Here is an 18,659-nt window from a genome sequence, read left to right as displayed (position 1 = left end):
TGGTAGAACGTCGTGGCGGTAAGGCGGTGCTAGGCCTAAAACGCTGACGCCTTGGCGGCTCAATATAGTACTTTTGACCAGAGTCATTAGAGGGCAAAAAGATTCTTTTGAAATGATTTTTGATGACAATATGTGACTTGGTAGAAATTCTTAGCAAGATATTCATGGATCGGCGACTATAGATACAAATTCACGTGGTGGGTTCCAAGGTTCCGCTTGTCCCGACTGAAGTCAACCTTATTACCGCGTTTATTTATAAGTTTCTCACAATGTCGGTCTCCCGTTGGATCTTCATGGTGTTGTGAATGCCGACTTTTTTCACATCGATCATCTGGCCACCTTGACTGCTGGGCAGGAAAAGGTAGTGCGGCGGGTAGCTGAGGGAGAAAGTTCCCCCCGAGCAGTGGGTCGGAAAACTGTCACGAAGAGCTGCCAAGGGTCCACGGGTGGAGAGGAGAATGAATATCGCTCAAAAAGAGGCCTTGGATGTCAGAAGACACTAGACCTCAGAGAAGTCTAATTAAATTGGCTTTCAAAACACCAGCTTCCTGTGCATTTCCCCGTCAATACCCCTCTAGTTTGATGAGAGCGCATCGTTGAGCATTTGTCCGAAGAGGCTCTAACCAGTCATGTAACTCATTTTTGAGAAAAGCGACTGCGGGAATTGCTGTCCTTTTCCAAGGTTGCTCTGGTCGCGCTAGTCGATTCCCCGCTAGTGATATCCATGGACCGTGGTGACTGTCTCGCATGATGTTTCAACACCCTGATAATAGATGCCGTCCCAATAAACTGACTACTGTAGTCTTGGAAGTTTAGCATCCATAATCCATTCTATCATTACCTCGGGTAGCCCAGGTACGGGTGGTGGTCGAGCACTGACCGCACAGCTCCACCGAGATGCATCATCAAATCATGATTCCTAGTTATTGCGTTGTTTATGGTGACTAGTATGAGTTTCTCCACTAGCGGCCCTCCCGCGATTCTCGTAGGTATCTGTTGTCTTGGTTTGTTTGACCAGTCCACCAGGGAAATATACCCAGCAATATCAAGTAGGATCGCGATCTACTCGGGCAAAAAGCGGGAGGATCGAGCACTAACACCAGAACGGCCAACTAGGACGTGCCGTCCATGCAGCTAAAACCGAGTACGCAGCGCTTGCAGATATGAGGGGCGGGGAAAGCAAAAGCCGGACTAGATCCCTGCCAGGCCCACTATAGCTCTCCCGCACTTTCGTCCTATCAATCTACAGAGATTTACATTAACCCGTTCTATGAGTTTATAAAGAAAAACACTAAATGAACTACCGCGATACGACCGCGACCTGACCGTGCAACGATATACATCAGATATCAACGCATGGACGCCTTCAATGATCTCAGCCTCCGTGGTTTCGCCGTGGTGGATAGTGGGTCCATGGTACGCAAGTGGATCGGTGGGTCTGTCCGAGATTTCATCGAGGGCCGTCGGGGGGTTCGAGCATCGAAAAACTTAAACAGAACGGACGTTGACCGAACCCCAACGCGGGTTCCCGATGGACAACTGAGCGCTTCCTCTCCTCTATCCACTCTCCCTAATATTCCTTCACGTCCCACTCCTTGCCGTCCCTTCCGTACAGCTTGATCTTCCCCAGATTTTATATCTCACTCCACATCCGATCCCTTTTTTTGCTGGCAATACACTCATACACTCCATAAACGCCACCATGCAATGGCTGGATCGGTCCCGATGGACGACCGCCCCCTACTATGCTTTTGTTGTTCTCGTTATTGCATGCGGGTGCATGCCGAAAGGTATGTGGCGTGGTTTTTGGCGCGGGCCAAACTTATCCTTAATGGACTTGGGTTCGCAAAGGATGAATTTGACTAATGATCTTTCATTCTAGGTTACGATGAGGGAGGTTTCAGTTCTAGCATGTCCTTGCCATCCTTTAAGGAGGATTATAATCTACTCCCGCAGAACTGGGAGGGCAATTCCACGGGGTTAACGAACAGGAAGGCGAACATTTCTTCGTTCTTGACTCTGGGTGCGGCATTCGGTGCTTTGAGTTCTCTGTACTTGAACGACAAGCTAGGTCGGATCTTGTCATTCCGTCTTGCGATTATTGTTTGGGGTATCGGTACCTTCATTCAAGTCTTTTCTTCTGGCATTTATGGCTTGCTGCTGTTTTCACGCATCTTCGCTGGCTTGGGCGCCGGTCTTCTCACAGTTACATCGCCCATGTATCTGTCGGAAGTGGCACCTAAGGCAACACGCGGTCTGGCAGTAGGCCTGGCAATGGTGACTCTACTCACTATTCTTACAATCGGTGAGTATTTGTCGTTTTCCTTGTTTTCTTGGTCTTACCCTCAAGACCTTATCACCACCTTATCGCTAGGGTCTCTGCTAACCCCATTTTTCCACGCTAGGCTTCTTCATTAATTATGGCGCGAATCTCCACATGGCCGCCACCCGTACCCAATACCGACTAGTCCAAGCCATCCCTCTAATCCCTGTCGGCATCGTCTTCATCCTCTCATTCTGGTGCCCCGAGACACCCCGATACCTCGCCTCCAAGCAGCGCCACGATGAAGCAAAGCAAGTCCTCGCCCGCCTCCGCGGCACAACACCAGACGACGAGAGCATCCTGGCCGAATTCGAGGAAATCGATGCTACCAACAAGCAGCGCGCCGAACTGGCTTCGATCTCGAATTGGGAAGCCCTCAAGGAATCTCAACTAAACCCGAACTACCGTCAACGCTTCTGGCTCCTCATGGCCTTGCAGACCATCGCCCAGTGGTCCGGTGGTAACGGTATTACTTACTATATCTCGACCATCTTCCAGTACGCGGGTATCACCGGGAGCAACGAGTCACTCATTTCGTCTGGTGCCTATGGAATTGTCAAGTTGGTGTTCACTATGGCTTTTACTTGGGGTCTTATCGATCTCTTTGGTCGTCGTCGCTGCGCACTTACCGGCCTCTCCCTCCAACTTTTGGCTCATATCTATATGGGCGCTTATATGGGTCTTCAGCCCGGTTCGGCGGACAACACTAATGCTTCGAACGCCGCCATCGCTTCTGTTTTTATCTACGCTGTTGGCTGGTCCATCGGTCTTTGCACGATTCCCTACTTATACGGTTCGGAGATCTTCCCCACCCGCATCCGGAACGTTTGCTACGGTACCTCCATGGGTTTGCACTGGTTCTTCCAGTTCGCCGTTGTCCGCGTTACGCCTAACATGTTCGCGCTGGACGTCTGGGGCGCTTACCTGTTCTGGGCGCTGATCTGTTTCTGTGGTCTTGTTATTCTCGGTGTCTGGATGCCTGAGACTAAGGGCGTGCCTATGGAGCAGATGGGTGAGCTCTTTGATGGTCCGTGGTATATGCGCTGGAATGCGCGTGTCAGGGATGCAGATCATTCTATTTCCTCTTTTGAGGATGTTGAATCTCGTGATCAGCAGCCTAAATCTACTCTGTAATTGCGGTGCTCCAATATTACATCTGGAACGGGATAGATGTATTGCTTATGTCTACTTCCTATGTCTGGTGTCTCCTTCATATACCCCCAGCTTTCATTCGCTGTATCCCAGTGGCTCGCATACCCTTTTTTTCGTTTCTGCTTGCGTGTCCGTGAGGTGTATAATTTCTTCTACCCTACTCTTGTATTTAATCCTTCTCTTATCGGTCCCGTTACTTACATACCCATTGGTTGGCATTGTTTGTTCCATAAAAGAGGAACTGGTGTCTGTTGAAGTTTGTTCATTTTCATAGATTCGGTGTCCCAAATAAACCGGTTCACGGCCAAAAAGCCGTGAAATTCATACTCATTCATCTCCAGAAGCCTCAGTAGTGACATCCCCATGCGTAGGAAATGGATACAATGCATCCTAGATCTTACTTAAAAAATCTCCAGGTATGACTAACCACAGGTAGTGAGATATTCAATACCGGGATTGGTACCCGGAACACCTGAGCATACACAGATATACAGTTTGAATCTCGCGCGAATGACTTCCTAGATAAATAAAGTATATTCATATAGAAACTTGGCGGGAATAGAGTAGAGTAGGTATATACACCAATCTGATCCACAAGAAAAAGAAATTCGCTAACTTTTTGACAAAAATCGCTACCTAAACCAATTGGGAATCATTTTTTTTTCAATTCATCACACGTCACATCACCCAATTACTGACTTTGGTCATGCCAATTTGTTTCAAAAGGAGAAGTCATATTCGTCGTGATAGGCTGCGCATACGAAAACGCCTCGAACACTTCCGGTGTGATCTCGTATGATCGCGGATCATCAACGGTCATGACTGCGTTCGGCATGCCGCCGAGTAGATGTGTCGAGGGCATTTGCGGCATGTCCATCTGCGAGATATCGAAGCCCGAGACGGGTTGCTGGAAATTGTAGCTTGACATGATTGGCGCCGTGGTGTTAGGAGCTGGGGTACTGGGTGTGCCCATTGCTCGACTTTGTTGGCGCTGGTGCTGATGCGGTGGGTGGCTCGGGGAGACGTGACGGGAGGGGTTACTGCTGACGGATGGAGATTGGCTGTGGGTGGTTGAGTGGGGTCGTGGTTGGGGTGGTGGATGGTGTGGCTTTTCGGGATTCGGTGGGGCGTGGATGTCGATCTGCAACTTTTGAAGTTCTTGGTAGACGAGGCTCAGCGCGGTTGCCATGACTGGGTTGGTGACTTTGACGCGCTCAAGAGCGAAAATGCAGAACTTGAGCTTGTCGAGGGTGCCTGGCGCAGCGTACTTCAAGGCCTGAATTTCGAGGAGGAAAATCGAAGCGGCTGTGTAGATGCTGTAGGCGAGAGAGAGGACGACGTGGCTGTCTCCGTATGTTCGGCGGTATAGATCGAATAGAGACAAAATCGACGTTGCGGAAGCCATGCATTGAACTAGATGGCTCGTGTCATATGGTTCTTGTCGCGTCTGAAGCAGGGCGCGGGAACATAGTATTGGACGGTGTAGCAGGATGTTGATCGTGTGGTATAAGCAACTAAACGGGGTTAGCATGGTATCGTAGAGACAAAAGCAGGGCAACATACTTCAGTGTCATAATATGGCTCGGTGGGCAATACGGTGGCAGATCAGTGGCCACCAGCTTCAGGTAGTCTGGAAGTTCGTCCCACCATTCGCCGAGGTTTTTAGCCTGCTCTTGGACACATTCAAAAAATTCTGCCTCGGTGCTTTGCCGCATCGGATCATAGATGTGGACGAGGATCTGATTCAAAATTTCTGCCAGTCCGCACATTCGCATAAAGCACGAGGTGGAATGTGCTTGTGTCGGCGGATAGTGCGCTCCATCGGGGAAGGTCACGCCGTGAGGTGTCCAAATTTCAATTTCCGACGTGTCGTCCACTTCAAAGATTAGTTTTCCAGTAGGTATTTCTATAGAACGGGAAACTCACATATCATTCGTGGCGGGCTGACACGAGAATGTTGCATCACTGGAGCCCGACCGAAATACAGCGATACGATCTTGTCCCAGAAGTAACAGCTCCAAAAGAGTCGATTCCGGATTTCGATATCCTCGTCGGATAATTGGGCTGTTCCGGGATATTTGCGACTGTCGATGGAGATCCCTAAGTCGTCTAACAATCGGAATGCCATTCCACTGTATAACCAAGCTTGTGTTCGGTTTCCACGCCCACATTCCTGGGCACTGAGAAGGAGGAGTGTCTGAATGGTTGGAATTTCTGCGTAGCCACTTTGGAGTGTCTCGAAAAGCCCGGATCGTGCACGTTGATAAAATTGTGCTCCGCCGTCAAAAGAGTCGAGAAGGGGACCAATCTGAGGCTCTTCCTTGCACCATCGTACGGAATGGGACAGGATCGCGTTAAGAAGGACGTCCGAATAGTAAGGGCCATTCAGTTTCATATCACCTGCTAGATAGTCAGCCACTGTTGACAGTCGCATGGCGGGGTAGACGAACGGGTAAATGCTGGGCGATAGACAAAGTTGAACAACGGTTGGATCCAGCACCAATGCGAGTCGATGAGGTATTGGAATGGTTCCTATCCAAGCCCGGTTAGGCCAAATCACAGGTCCTCTAAGCAGAAGAAACCTACCGGCATCGTGGCCATCTGCTCGAACGCTCGCTCGCGCCACGCATTATTGATCAATCGCTCCTTGCGAGCTTCTATCTCCTGAGCGAAATGCAAAGTCGACGCCGTCTCATTCACAGCCCCGCTGGGCAGCTGAAACAGACTGGTCGGGCCATGAAAAGAGATGCGACCGTCATTCTCGACATTGAGCCCATCGAATTCCCTCGCAAGATCACCCGTCTCATCATGCTCCATCTTAACCCTGCGGCTAGCGCTGGAGCTCGACTCGGCCACCGAAGCTGGCGAGCTCACCTTCTTCGCTTCCGCCTCGACATTCTGACTCCGGAGCTTCGCCAACGCTTCCTCCAACTGCGTGACCCTTGTTTCAAGCTGTTTGGTATAAGACAAGGTCGGCGCCCTGTACGATATTAGAAAAAGAAAAAGGAGGTGAAAATAAAGTCAAGAAAAAAAGCGGGGGATCAGCCAAGCGGAACTTGACCGGTCGCGGGCACTCACAGGCTGTAGACGCAGACCTCCCCACGGGCGGCGCATCGTGAACACGACGGAGAAGATCCGTTACACTTGACCTGTAGCTCCATTGATCAGCCTATGAGAATCCTTCGGAACCTATCCGATCATCAGATAATGCACCCACCTTGCGCTTGCGACACGCTTCGCATGAGAAGGCGCTCTTTCGCGGAAGACTTGTCTTCAGAGGCACATCGCTCAGACTTGATGAGCCCTCGACCCCCATGACGCAACCTTCACGAGGTTTCGCGGCACGCGACCTCCATTGGCATTCAACAAGGGGAAAGGAAAGAACGCCGTTGCAGATATAAGACTTGCTAGATAATAACCAATGTGTGTCAAAAAGGAAAGGGAGGTCGAAATGGAGGTACGGAGGGGAATCGGCGAAATTTTGGCCCCAAGATTTGAATGGCGTGGGGCTTTAACCCTTTGGGAACGATATCGCGGGGGGTTTTGGGCTGGGTTTGGTATAGAAAACTCTTTTTGACTCCTGGTGGATAGATTGGGCATATGCGGTATATTTTAGAGAGGCCAAGACCCGACTTAGCTCGGAATAAGGCTTTTAGTCCAGTTTGGATGAGCCAATGGATGGTGATGATGTACCGGTTCCGCATGCGTTGGGGGCGTTCACCTTCCCGATTATCGTTGGTTTGCATGCAGGGCGTTAAGAACTAACTTTTCGGGCAACTCTGGCTTTAACTCGGAGAAATCTTCATCGAATTTACTGGAACCTTTTGATTTGGAGCGTGAGTACCTGTCCCCAAGAACTAGTGTGTTAGACTACGGAAATCGAGGTCGATCGTACTATTGAGGTATAGGTCGTGTCCCCACTGGAACCCACCGTCTGAAATCCGCAACAAGGCGCCGACCCTAGCATACCCCTCGTCATCGTAAACATAATTTCAAATCAAAATGGGGTAATCTCTGTGCGATTTTGAAAATCTATACAATTGATTTTTTACATGCGCCTGGTATCCAATGAATTATTTCCTTCCCTTGCCCTTGGGCTTACCCTGGGGCTTGCCTTTGCCCTTGCCCTGGGGCGCATCTCGGTCCGCCTTGCCCTTTTTCCACCCAATGTTGCCATCGTGGCGCATCTGAGCATCGTCCAATCGCTTCTTATCCTTGTTGCTGAGCTTGACCTTCTTAGATTGAGCATTGGGCCCATTCAAAGCCTCGGCACCGGCCTGCTTGGCCGTCCGTTTTTGTTGCTCGGACTCGAACCAGGTACGCTTGGGTCGGGACATGATTTCCGCGCCGTGCTTCATCATGTTATCACCCTTGTTCACTTGCATCTCGGCCTGCGACAACTGCTTCTCAAGCTTCTCCTCTTGGAGAACCTCCTCAATCTCGCTCTCAAGATCCGCCGCCTTCTGAGCCCACGCATCGGCGACCGCGATCTCGACCACTCGGCTGACAATCTTGGCACCCTGGGCCTTACCAGCCTTCACGGCGGCCTTGACAACCTTACGGTCGGGTTCGGCGGCGATCGTGCAGGACCGACCGGTGCGACCGGCACGAGCGGTACGACCGACACGATGCAGGTAGATTTCGTGGCTCTGTGGGGCTTCGTAGTTGATAACGGTCTCCACACCCTTAATATCTAGACCACGGGAAGCGACATCGGTCGCGAGCAAATAAGCCACCTTGCCATCTCGGAAGTTCTCAACACTTTTGATACGCTAGAGTAGGGAATGATTAGCTTAGGGTCCGATGAAACGCGGGACGTAAGAGAATGTCATCTAAGACATACCTGTTCTTGGCTTAGACTACCGTGCAATTCGGCCGCCTTCAAACCCAAAAGGGCAAAGATAATGCGCACCCGATGCGCCTCTTTCTTTTGTCGGAAGAATACAATCACGCGCCCAGTGTAGATCTCCTTGCACAAATGCAAAAGGTATCCAAGACGCTTATCCTCGCGACCAGGACGTAATCGGACGAATTCCTGGGTCAAAGTCACAACAGTCTGCTTCTTGGCATCCACCATTAATCGCATAGGACGGTTCATGCCAACACGGATGAGTTTGTCAATGGTTTCGGTCATAGTAGCGGAGAACAGCATGGTTTGGCGAGACTTGGGGATGGTGGTCAAAATTTCGTTCAACTCATCAGCGAATCCATCTTCAAGCATACGATCAGCTTCATCAAGCACGAGAATCTCAAGGGTGTCGACAGTAAAGCTGGGGGAGTTGCGCATGTGATCAATAAAACGACCGGGGGTGGCGATGATGACATCGGGGCGCTTCTTGAGGATGTTTTCCTGTTCACGAAGACTGAAACCACCGATAAGTTGACAGAAGGTGACGTCGGTAAAGGTAGCCAACTTGACGGCGACATTGTAACATTGCACCGCCAGCTCACGAGTGGGCATGAGAATAACGACACGGGAGGTGGGAGTTTTGCGAGGACGGAAGAGTAGACGTTCGAGGATGGGGACAATGAAGGCACCAGTCTTTCCGGAACCAGTCACAGCACTACCGACAATATCCTTGCCCAGAAGCGCGACGGGAATGGCCTTGCGCTGAATGGGAGTCGGGTCTGTGAAACCAACAGAGGCGAGACCTCGGAGAATAGGACGAGAAAGGTTGAAGTCTTGGAATGTGCTCTTGTCTCCAGCTTTGTTGTCGGTCTTCTCTTCGGGGGCGAAGAACGCTTTGCGCTTCGCTGCCTCCTCGTCATCAACCTCGCTCTCGGCATCGGAATCCTCCTCCCGATCAGAGACATCGTCAGGATGATTGACCGGGGTAGCGACAGAGTCGTTGTCTGATGCAGCATCGTCGTCTTCATCGTCATTATCGCTTCCCTCTTCCTCGTCGTCGTCTCCGGCACCAGATCCAGGCTCGGGGCCCTCGGCTTCGCTCTCCTCTTCACCATCAGCACCCATACCGAAGCCGTCCGCGGCCATCAATTCATCATCTTCGAAATCGACTTCCACACCACCATCTTCGTTGTCGCTTTCCACGCCTTCAAATTCAGGTTCAGCAGCGTCCTTCTTCTTCTGCTTCTTCGCAGCAGCAGCATCCTTCTTTGCTTGTCTCCGCGAGATAATATCGTCAATGTCAACGGCCTTCTTGTCTCCACCAGGAGCAGTCTGCTTGGAATCCTCGAGACCCCATCCGTCAAAGCCTTCGGTAACGCCTTGATTCGCCAAACCGGCAACGTCGAACTCAAAATCGGGGTTCAAGGCACCGTCATCGTTACCAACGGGGCCCTCCTCCTCCTCCTCTTCCTCCTCCTCTTCTTCGTCCTCCTCAACAGGTGCAGCCTTGCCCTTGCCCTTCTTCTTGTCCTTGTTCTGCTGCTTCAGCTTCTTGTTCTTTCCCTTTGACGCCTCAGCCTCGCGCTTGCGCTTCTTGTTGTCGCTCACATCGGCCGTGCTGTTCATGTCGTCTCCCTCCTCCTCATCGTCGTCGAAACGGGGGACATCCTCCTCGTCGGACAGCGTAAAGACGAAGTCGTCGTCTTTGGCGGGAGCCATGGTGGAGGCAGTTGGCGAGGAACGTAGTCACTCGGGTAGATACTCGGAAGTATCACTTGCCTCAAAGGGGTATTTTTCAATAAATAAAATGAATGAAACGATTGAATCCCCAGATGCTCAACCCGCAATCTCTCGAGAAGAAATCAACAGGCGGTGAGCGGAGAAAAAAATTGGTTCGCTGCAGAAAAAAAAGTGGGCGGTGAGAGGATCACGTAACATGTACTCCGTACTGTCGTTCTATTCATGTAGTTGCTATTAGATCTACGTCTTTGGAATTTTCATCATGCATGCACTGCAGCACTGGACTTCTTACAACGGTCCTCATCTGTCCCCTAGAGCTCGATTAAAATAAAAGTGGAAGCCCATTAATCTATTATACATACACAGCCCTCGAAGTTTCAATGATACTTAGTTGCTATGGATGGATTGGAACTATGTACAAGTACTCATATCCATTATTATTAGTTTCTTCTCTCAACATTCGTTTACTAACTTATCAAATAACAGAGCTGGGCAATGAGGTAGAGAGGGAAATCAAAGAGTACCTTTTGATGGATTGTTCTCTGCTTTCCTAGGTAGCTGTGCCATATATGGATATTCTCAGGGTGAGTCCATCTATCTAATTGTCTGATTTCAAGCAACTAAATACTTAAAAAAAAAAAGAGTTTGGAAAGTAATTTCGATTCTACTTTGTAGATGTTTCCATACTAGCAAGGTTGTAATAAGTGCTTCGAAGTTGAGCCCACAGGTAGTCTCACAGTTTTGTGGCCTTCATCGAAGGAGCAAGAGTAGATTGGTGAGCGATATCCTAGATCATAAATTCTCTCTTTTCATCTGAAACATGCTTTCGTAGCGCGTCTAACCAGATCTTGGAAGTTTGAGCGAATTTCCATCGAAAGAAGACGGCATTTTGTAGATAAAAATAAGAAAATAAAATAAATTAGATACCACTATCTGATTGCCACCAGGTTAAGGATAACGATTCTACTCTGTATTTCCTCCGGATGTGATTTACCTTTTCGCCTTTTTTTTTCTTTTTTGATGTTTTCAATCTGACCGGTTCGTTCTGTTTTGTTCACGATTTTCTCTTTTTTCAAGGGTTGTTTGGCCCCATGGGTTCAGATTGAAGGGCTCTTATTCCAACCCAGCTCCTCCCGGAAACCCTTCAGTCCCTCTGCAGATCCACTAGTCCTGGGCGAACTCCTCCACAATTATGTCGTAGGCCTTGACAAACTCATCCATAATCTTGTCGTACCTTTTGGAATCTCTCTGGATAGACCAGAGCTTTTTCAAAATAATAATATCGGCAGCATACCCAGCTGCAGTTTCGTGCCAGTGACGGCGAGTCTCATTATCAGACATGTCTCGTGGCGTTTCGATGTGATGAATCCCCTGGATCATGAACCCACAGCCACCATCGGCACTGGCCGTTCCGTCGAAGAACGCATGATGGAAAATGTCCTGCGGCTGGGCTGTTTCCGGAAGGCGTGACAGCCAGCGGTGGAATAGCCATTCCTTGTCTTGTCCCTCGATCACCTCGGGAGTTTGAAATTCCCAATTTGGATGGAAAACAAACTGGTAGCATCCCATTGGGTTGCGAACGGTTGCAGGGAATGGCAATTTTTCTTCGGGGTCAAACTTTAGGTTGCGGTGATGTGAAGGGTTGAGAAGCTCGATGTTGCCGCATATAACGACAGGACGGGTCTCAGGGGATCTGTTGTATTGTTCCCACTGGCTCAAGTATCCGGGACTTCCTTGTGGCTGCGTTCTAAGGTCCGCAAGCTCATTGTAGGGAATAAAGCAGGGCGGATCGATAGAGCCTGTCTCCGGCTGCTCGACACCCTCGGCAGTGCGAAACTTGGTAATACGATTGTACCCATCAGTCCCAATCTTGTTGGTTGGGCCGTTTCTGATGGCATGCAGATAATCTAGGCCTGCTTGTACGGTTAAAAATTCTGCTTCTGGCTCATCCAGACTCTTGGCTTTCAGCTTCTTTATGTCCATTGGATCATTCACGGTGAGACGCGATAGATCTTCAGCAATGGCGATCTTGTCGTCCGGAACTATGTGGATATCGATGAGTTCAGGGTATGAAACCATATCATTCGGGAGGGACTTTGTTCGGTGGTGTGCTTTGGCCATCTTGTCGTCTGGAACTATGTCGATATCGATGAGTTCAGGGTATGATGAAACCATATCGTCCGGGCGGCACTTTGTTCGCTGGTGTGCTTTGGCCATCTTGTACAGAGTGTCGACCAACGAATGCTCTTCAAACCTGAACACTGGAGGTGTATAAGAATCGGGTATCCGATAGTACAATCTTTGATCATCGATGGGTGGCTCCGGATCAGAGCAAATACTGAAAAGATCGCCCATTGAACCACCTGTGTGGTCCCGCATGGCAACATAGTTATCTGTGCAGTCGACCCAAGGAAACTTCTGATAAAAGCTTGTCTGCGTGATATGATGTAGATAATCGCGCTCGTTCGGGGGTGAAAAACCTCGCGGATGGGCAGTCTGAAGATTGAATATTATGGCTTCCAAGAGGTCTCGGTAGGAAATCCGGACGGGGTTTTGAGCCCCGTGAGTTGGAAAGGATGGATGAGACATTTTGCTTTGGAATGCTGTTTGGTCTTGGAGTCATTATCAGTACTGGCTTGGGCGTTACAAGGTTTTCGGACGTGAAACACACTGAATGTCGAGAAAGGAAGCTCAGATTGCGAGATATGGACCTGTCGACTCGAGGATCGACCTGTCGAGCATCAGATATTAGTATATACAGAGTCTAGAGCTAATCAGAGTGAAGCTGTAGGCGAGACTCTAGGGTGGTTCGGGTGGTTAGGGTGGTCTTACTTTGACGTATCCTTGCCTGAGTTTGTCGTAGATTCGATCCGTTCTTGTTGTAGATTTTCTTTCTCGCCGGAATAACGCAATTAATGGCCAAATCACTTTGGAAAAACGGTTTTCGATAGCGACGGTTTTGAGTATTCTGGAATGAGAGTGTGAGAGGAATATGTGAGAAGATGGTATGGTGAGAGAAGAAAGAAAGCAAAGGTTGAAGTTGAGCAATGAAGTCTTCAACGTTAAGCGTAGCCTCCCCGCGTAACCTACGAATCACTCAGCTCACGCCCAATGCAACGTAGTAGATATCACTTATACTAAGCTCTGTAGGTTATTATCATACCAAAATGTCCTGTGGAATACATGGTGCTATTAAATATACCTTTACGTGAGGATGTTATTCTATCGACGTGGACTCCGTAGAGCGGGAGCGGAAGCCACCCACAGATTCCACACCTCCGCAACTTCAATTTACCCGCCTTCTAAACATCAGAAAACTCACCATGCTGTCGATCTTACGCAAAGCTCGTCTAAAGGACAAAGAAATGCGGGTTCTCATGCTGTATTTATCTTGATCTCCTATTTTCCCTTAGGAGGGGGACTAACACTGAAACATAGAGGACTTGACAATGCAGGCAAGACCACTATTGTGAAAAGAATCATGGGAGAGGACGTCACAACGGTTAGCCCAACACTAGGGTTCATTATTAAGACTATTGATTTCATGGGGTACGTGAAATCGATCAGCACGTTGAACAAGGAATTTTACTGACTGAAGCAAGATACAAATTGAACATCTGTGAGTCGCTCTCCCGGTGGCACCTGCAGGACTAACGTGAAGCAGGGGATGTGGGAGGACAAAAAACGCTGCGGTCCTATTGGAAGAATTATTTTGAAAAAACAGACACGTTAGTCTGGGTTGTAGATGCAACTGATCGTCCCCGGATGGAGGATTGTCGTGAAGAGCTAGCTGGGCTGTTGCTGGAAGAGGTTCGGTCCCCACTCAGGATTCTCGGGAGCCCGAGCTAACCTCTGACAGCGATTGATGGGCGCCAGCCTGTTGGTGTTTTTGAACAAGACAGATGTGGAACACTGTATGAGTGAAGAAGAGGTTCGACAGGTACGTTATCTTCTCATATTCCCGAAGTCTCCTGTTTCCTATGATTCCAGGCTCATGAATCTCCGTGGACAGCGTCTTGGGCTGGATTTAATCAAAACCCATACTTGGACGATTCTCCCATGCAGTGCTATGACGGGAAAGAACTTGAATGAGGGATTGGATTGGGTGGTACATGATGCACAAGACCGATTGTTCCTTTATTAGTGATCTAGAACTTGTGTCGGGAATATCTACCAGCATTATTGGCCTAGTCGGATGTTTGAGCCTGTAGCTAGAGAGTTCTATGCGGTGTAGCGTTAAACATTGGAATTCAAGTTGTATTCTCAATCTAATGCATGTGGTTTAACTTAATTTTCAACATCTTCTAGCGGTCCTGCCCAACGGCCAACCGCATATGCCCGAAATATATGTTCCTCCAATGCGACAAATTCTCCGACCTAAGCCTTGGAAAACATTTCAATATTGAAAGCATAGACTGCATAGGTGCAAAATATGCATTAGAGAGCCAAAATAGATGCAAGGTACCGCAATGATAGTAAACTAGCGTCCCCCTGGCAAGAAAATTTCGTCATTTCGTCATTGCGGCAATTGATTCCAGACTAAAATCGAAGAACAACCAGCGGGGCGCGAACTTGGGATCCGCTCCACAACCTTGGAAACCCTAGTAAACAAACAAACCTGAACTCCCAAATATTCTAGACATATAGAGAGCCATCTAGTGAAGATAGTAGCTGTCTCTTAAATTAGTGCTCAAAGACTCTGGACTCTATGAGAATTTGTTCTCGAGCCAAGGGATGGGCAGTGAAGATCGGACGAGCCAATGACTTGCGATGGATCGCGCGCATCCCCATTTAATTTAAGCAGAGCGGAGTCACACCTCAGCCCTTCTTCCTCTTCCACTCTCTCCTCCTCCTTATTCAATTCCCCCTTTCCCTACTCTCCCTCAATTTTAGTAGGAGAGATTCCCGTTCGGCGGAGACGCGCAACGGGGACCATGACGACCACCAAGAGTCCCGATGGTCCAGAAGACGTGAACGATTTCCTGTTGCGCATTCGGGAACTCGGTGAACGCCGTGATAAAGAAGACGATGAGCGCACCAAACGACTGGAGGATGAGATCTTGCAAGGCCGGAAGGAAAGACAGGCCCGTCGAGCTGGTACATTCTCACGCCCCTCCCTTGAGCCGTTGGCCTCGTCATGCTTGCGGGCGTAGCCAGAACCCCGCGCTATTTTGGCGTGATGACCCACCTTTCTCATGAGATGCTGACGCGATGAAACCAGAGCGAGCACGATCGATTGCCGGTTCTCCTACCCTGAATCCCGCAAGACTGAGCGTTTCATCCATTGGCCAGTCTGCCATCGATCCTCCGGAACATCTCGAACCGACGGTCCAGACACCAGACCCCGAGCCGCTCAGTGGAGGAAAATTGAGTCAAGAATCAGAGCCTCTTTACACCACACATTCCCGACGGGGGTCGGTTCAAGAGACGGAACCTGAATCTCCACGAACGGTGCCTGCCCTGTCGCGGAGTCGGGCGGGGACACTGTCATGGCAGCAACGCCCTTCCTCGCGTGACTTTGCGAACCGATCGCCCGGCTCATCATCGCCGACTCGATCCAGCCACCTAAGGAATGCATCCATGGCGTCTAATGAGAACCGAATGTCACGTGCTTCTATCGCCCCATCCCTCTCATCGAAAGATCCGTCATGGTTTCGGCAAACAGCGGATCGAGGGCTGGGGTCACCGGCATTTCTCAAGTCGGAAGAACGGTCGGAGAGCCAGGCGGACTTGGGGCCAAGCCGTCAGCTGCCAGGCATGAACCAGGAGTCAACAGTCGAACCAGAGAAGGTGGAGAGGGTAGAGGAAAAGTCACCATCCCGGCCACAGACGGCGTCGACCGTTGGCGAGAGCAACATGAGCAATCGTTATTCGAGTGTCTCGTCAGTTTCACCAAACACTGGGCTAGGTTCGCCAGTGGCCATTACAGAGACTCCAAAGTTGGATCCTTCTGCACAAACCGAGACTCTCGCAGACGAACCAGCCCTGCCACCGTCTCCCACTCAGCGGCGAATGTTACCAGAGCGAGCTCGTTCGACATCGCCCACCAAAGGTCTCGGTGGGTTTGTACAGAGTGCCATGATGAGGCGATCTGACAGTGTCTCAAAACGATGGAGCGCGCAGCTGCCCCAGGGCCTGAGCCGAAGCAACTCTATTATTAGCAATCGAAACAGTGTTGCGGCTCCTAGCCTCACGGGCAGTTTCAGTGACATGACCCCTACAACAGCTTCTCGGATCAATCGAGAGACAGGGCCGGTGCCTACAGAGCGGCCTAGCTCGAGCCATACCGAAGCCTCCGTGCAACCATTCGAAACGACTGACAGACCGACCACTCCTTCCTTCTCGGGCAACCACGAAACCATGCGCTCTGAAGGCAGCCCCAGTAGACCCGCTCTGTATGGCCATGCTAGGTCAACCAGCTCTGTGACTGCAGATAGTTTCGGTGGCGATGGTCCTTCGAGCCCTTTTACATCAAGAACTATGGACCCCAGGCGCTGGAGCCCGACCAAATCGACCTGGCTGGAAAGTGCGCTTAACCGCCCCGATTCTCGACAATCAAAGCCGCCTCCACCACAGCCCTCGTGGCAACAAGCACGACAATCTAGAGGTAGTGTGGACATGGGTCGAGCGAGTACATTCAAAGAAGTAACACCTGTGGGCTTGATGCGAACACCCCCGCCAGGGGGCCATTTCAAGAAACCTAGTCTTTCGGGAACTCCGTCAGTGCTCAGCAGTCCAACTTTCACCAAAAAGGCGACAGTGCCAGACTCCCCATCATCGGTCTTGAAATCTGAACCACAGCCTGCCCAGTCCATTCCAGAACCAGAACCTCCCAAAGCCGAGGTTATGGAAGAGCCCGAGGTTACGGAAGAAGAAAAAGAAGAAAAAGAAGAACCCAAATCTTCAAATGTACTAGATACTGAACCAGAAGACTCCCCAGAGAAGCCGCCAGTGGAGGAGCTGAAAAACAGTCCAAAGCCTGAGTCCATTCGTAAACCCCCTGCGCTGAGCACCAAGCCGAATTTCTCACTTCCTAACCGAGAACCACTCTCGCCGAAGCCCAAGCCTCAGTCTCCAGTGGTTGACTTCCGCGCCAACCTGCGCAAGCGGGATGTTGCCCAAGACAAGGAGAAGCAAGCAGAGCCGGAATTCAAAAACATATTCGGAAAACTCAAGAAAACGGAAACTCGCAACTATGTGGCTCCAGATGAACTCAAGGATAACATTCTTCGCGGTAAATCTGCGCTGAATGCTACCGGTGGCCCTAAGAAGACCCCACGAGTCGATGAATTCAGGCAAAGTCTGGTGATTACGAAAGAGGCAATGAAGGCTGGGGGAGGCTCAATTCGACGGAATACTGTGGGGGAAGAAGATGCACCGGCGAAGCCAGCCGAGCCTATCCCGGAGGCTCTTGCGAAACGAAACCTCATGACAAAGACGACTAATGACCGGATATCAAACCCCGAGATTCAGAGTCCCACGCCCGCTCCGGAGCTTAGCCCTGCACGATCTTTCCGGGCGCAAGAAGCACCTTTATCTCCTCTGACTTTGGAGGAGGCAGCTTCCCCGGTCGCTCGCGAGCAGGATTTTGCAGAAATGGAACCCAAGAATAGCCCAAGCCTGGACATGGACCCCAAGGATGTGGTGGAGACCGGAAAAGAGCTCTCGAACGAGGAGACCCGCTCAGTCCGTAGCTTGCCGTCGCCAGTGGGCTCTGAAACCGCAAGCATGTCCACTACCACACAAGTTTCGGCCGCTAAAGGAAAACTTGCAGGCCGAATCAACCCAGCATTAGCAGGTCTTCTCTCTCGGGGCCCGCCAAGTCCAGAGGCCACTAAGAAGGAGCTGTCTGTGCCAGCCTCCATGAATGCCTCTGCTGCTTTGCCCTCTGCGCCTCTTACCCACGCGACAAAGGGTCGTGCAAGGGGCCCTAAGCGACGGGCGCCTAAGGAGGCTTCTGCTCCCGCTGTCTCACCTGCGGAAGATATCAAGGAGGTTGGTGCCATCTCATCTCCTGAAGTCGAAACATCTCAGACTATTCCCGAGCCTGCAGTTTCTCCGGAAGCCATCTCGGACAATACGTCAGCAGAAAATGTGGTTGTCGATACTGAAACCGCACAAATAGGGAGCCCCTACATCAAGCAATTTCCGGGAGTAAAGACAACCTTCCAGGATGTTCTCAACGGTGGACTGCAACGACTGAGAAGCTTTTCGCCCACGTCTCCCCGAGAATCTACCGTCCTTAGCCCGATCGAGCACGCCCCTCGAGAGTCTGAATCATCGAGAGACCTTAGCCCATCAAGTAGACCCCCTGTCCCGCCAAAGCCTTCATCTCCTTCGCCTTCCCCATCACCATCCAGTCCCTCGTCGTCGCGATTTCAGTGGGGCCAAGCACGATTCATCTCATCATCACCCTCACCCCTCAGAATGAGCTCCCGAGAATTCCAGAAAGAATTGCCCTCAACGCCTTCCCCAAAAAACCCCCAGGAGTGACAGTCGCAGACTCTTCACCACAGAGCAAGAGCAGTGCTTCGCCACCAGTGCCACGCAAAAGACCCGACGTTTCGCTCGCACGGCCCATTGATCCTCGCAATA

At 50.4% G+C, this 18,659-nt stretch overlaps 6 protein-coding genes across 6 annotated transcripts; 3 read left to right on the top strand and 3 right to left on the bottom strand.

The window, feature by feature from the left end:
• Nucleotides 1-1,702: 1,702 nt before the first annotated feature.
• On the top strand, nt 1,703-3,457 carry N7484_002842 (uncharacterized protein; the record flags this gene model as incomplete). The annotated part of the gene is made up of 3 exons (XM_057113262.1): nt 1,703-1,790; nt 1,883-2,305; nt 2,406-3,457. 3 exons carry the CDS (start codon nt 1,703-1,705, stop codon nt 3,455-3,457), a joined length of 1,563 nt encoding a protein of 520 aa, XP_056973402.1.
• Nucleotides 3,458-4,166: 709 nt separating this feature from the next.
• On the bottom strand, nt 4,167-6,791 carry N7484_002841 (putative C6 transcription factor; the record flags this gene model as incomplete). Its single annotated transcript, XM_057113261.1, has 7 exons — nt 4,167-4,989; nt 5,039-5,351; nt 5,402-5,875; nt 5,926-6,007; nt 6,062-6,455; nt 6,554-6,624; nt 6,693-6,791. The coding sequence occupies 7 exons, from the start codon at nt 6,789-6,791 to the stop codon at nt 4,167-4,169; spliced, it is 2,256 nt and encodes a 751-aa protein (XP_056973401.1).
• A 757-nt stretch (nt 6,792-7,548) lies between these two features.
• drs1 (putative ATP-dependent RNA helicase DRS1) lies at nt 7,549-10,043 on the bottom strand (the record flags this gene model as incomplete). The annotated part of the gene is made up of 2 exons (XM_057113260.1): nt 7,549-8,247; nt 8,319-10,043. The coding sequence occupies 2 exons, from the start codon at nt 10,041-10,043 to the stop codon at nt 7,549-7,551; spliced, it is 2,424 nt and encodes an 807-aa protein (XP_056973400.1).
• A 1,185-nt stretch (nt 10,044-11,228) lies between these two features.
• On the bottom strand, nt 11,229-12,653 carry N7484_002839 (Acyl-CoA N-acyltransferase; the record flags this gene model as incomplete). Its single annotated transcript, XM_057113259.1, has 1 exon — nt 11,229-12,653. The coding sequence occupies one exon, from the start codon at nt 12,651-12,653 to the stop codon at nt 11,229-11,231; it is 1,425 nt and encodes a 474-aa protein (XP_056973399.1).
• Nucleotides 12,654-13,387: 734 nt separating this feature from the next.
• N7484_002838 (uncharacterized protein) lies at nt 13,388-14,208 on the top strand (the record flags this gene model as incomplete). Its single annotated transcript, XM_057113258.1, has 5 exons — nt 13,388-13,446; nt 13,503-13,613; nt 13,667-13,683; nt 13,729-13,874; nt 13,924-14,208. 5 exons carry the CDS (start codon nt 13,388-13,390, stop codon nt 14,206-14,208), a joined length of 618 nt encoding a protein of 205 aa, XP_056973398.1.
• Nucleotides 14,209-14,998: 790 nt separating this feature from the next.
• N7484_002837 (uncharacterized protein) lies at nt 14,999-18,557 on the top strand (the record flags this gene model as incomplete). Its single annotated transcript, XM_057113257.1, has 2 exons — nt 14,999-15,161; nt 15,286-18,557. The coding sequence occupies 2 exons, from the start codon at nt 14,999-15,001 to the stop codon at nt 18,555-18,557; spliced, it is 3,435 nt and encodes a 1,144-aa protein (XP_056973397.1).
• Nucleotides 18,558-18,659: the final 102 nt, after the last annotated feature.

This window comes from Penicillium longicatenatum, assembly GCF_028827895.1.
Source record: "Penicillium longicatenatum strain IBT 33135 chromosome Unknown contig_2_segment0_segment0, whole genome shotgun sequence".
Taxonomy (NCBI): Eukaryota; Fungi; Ascomycota; class Eurotiomycetes; order Eurotiales; family Aspergillaceae; genus Penicillium; species Penicillium longicatenatum.
Note: the sequence above shows the minus strand (reverse complement) of the source record. Positions and strands in the feature narration are given on the sequence as shown.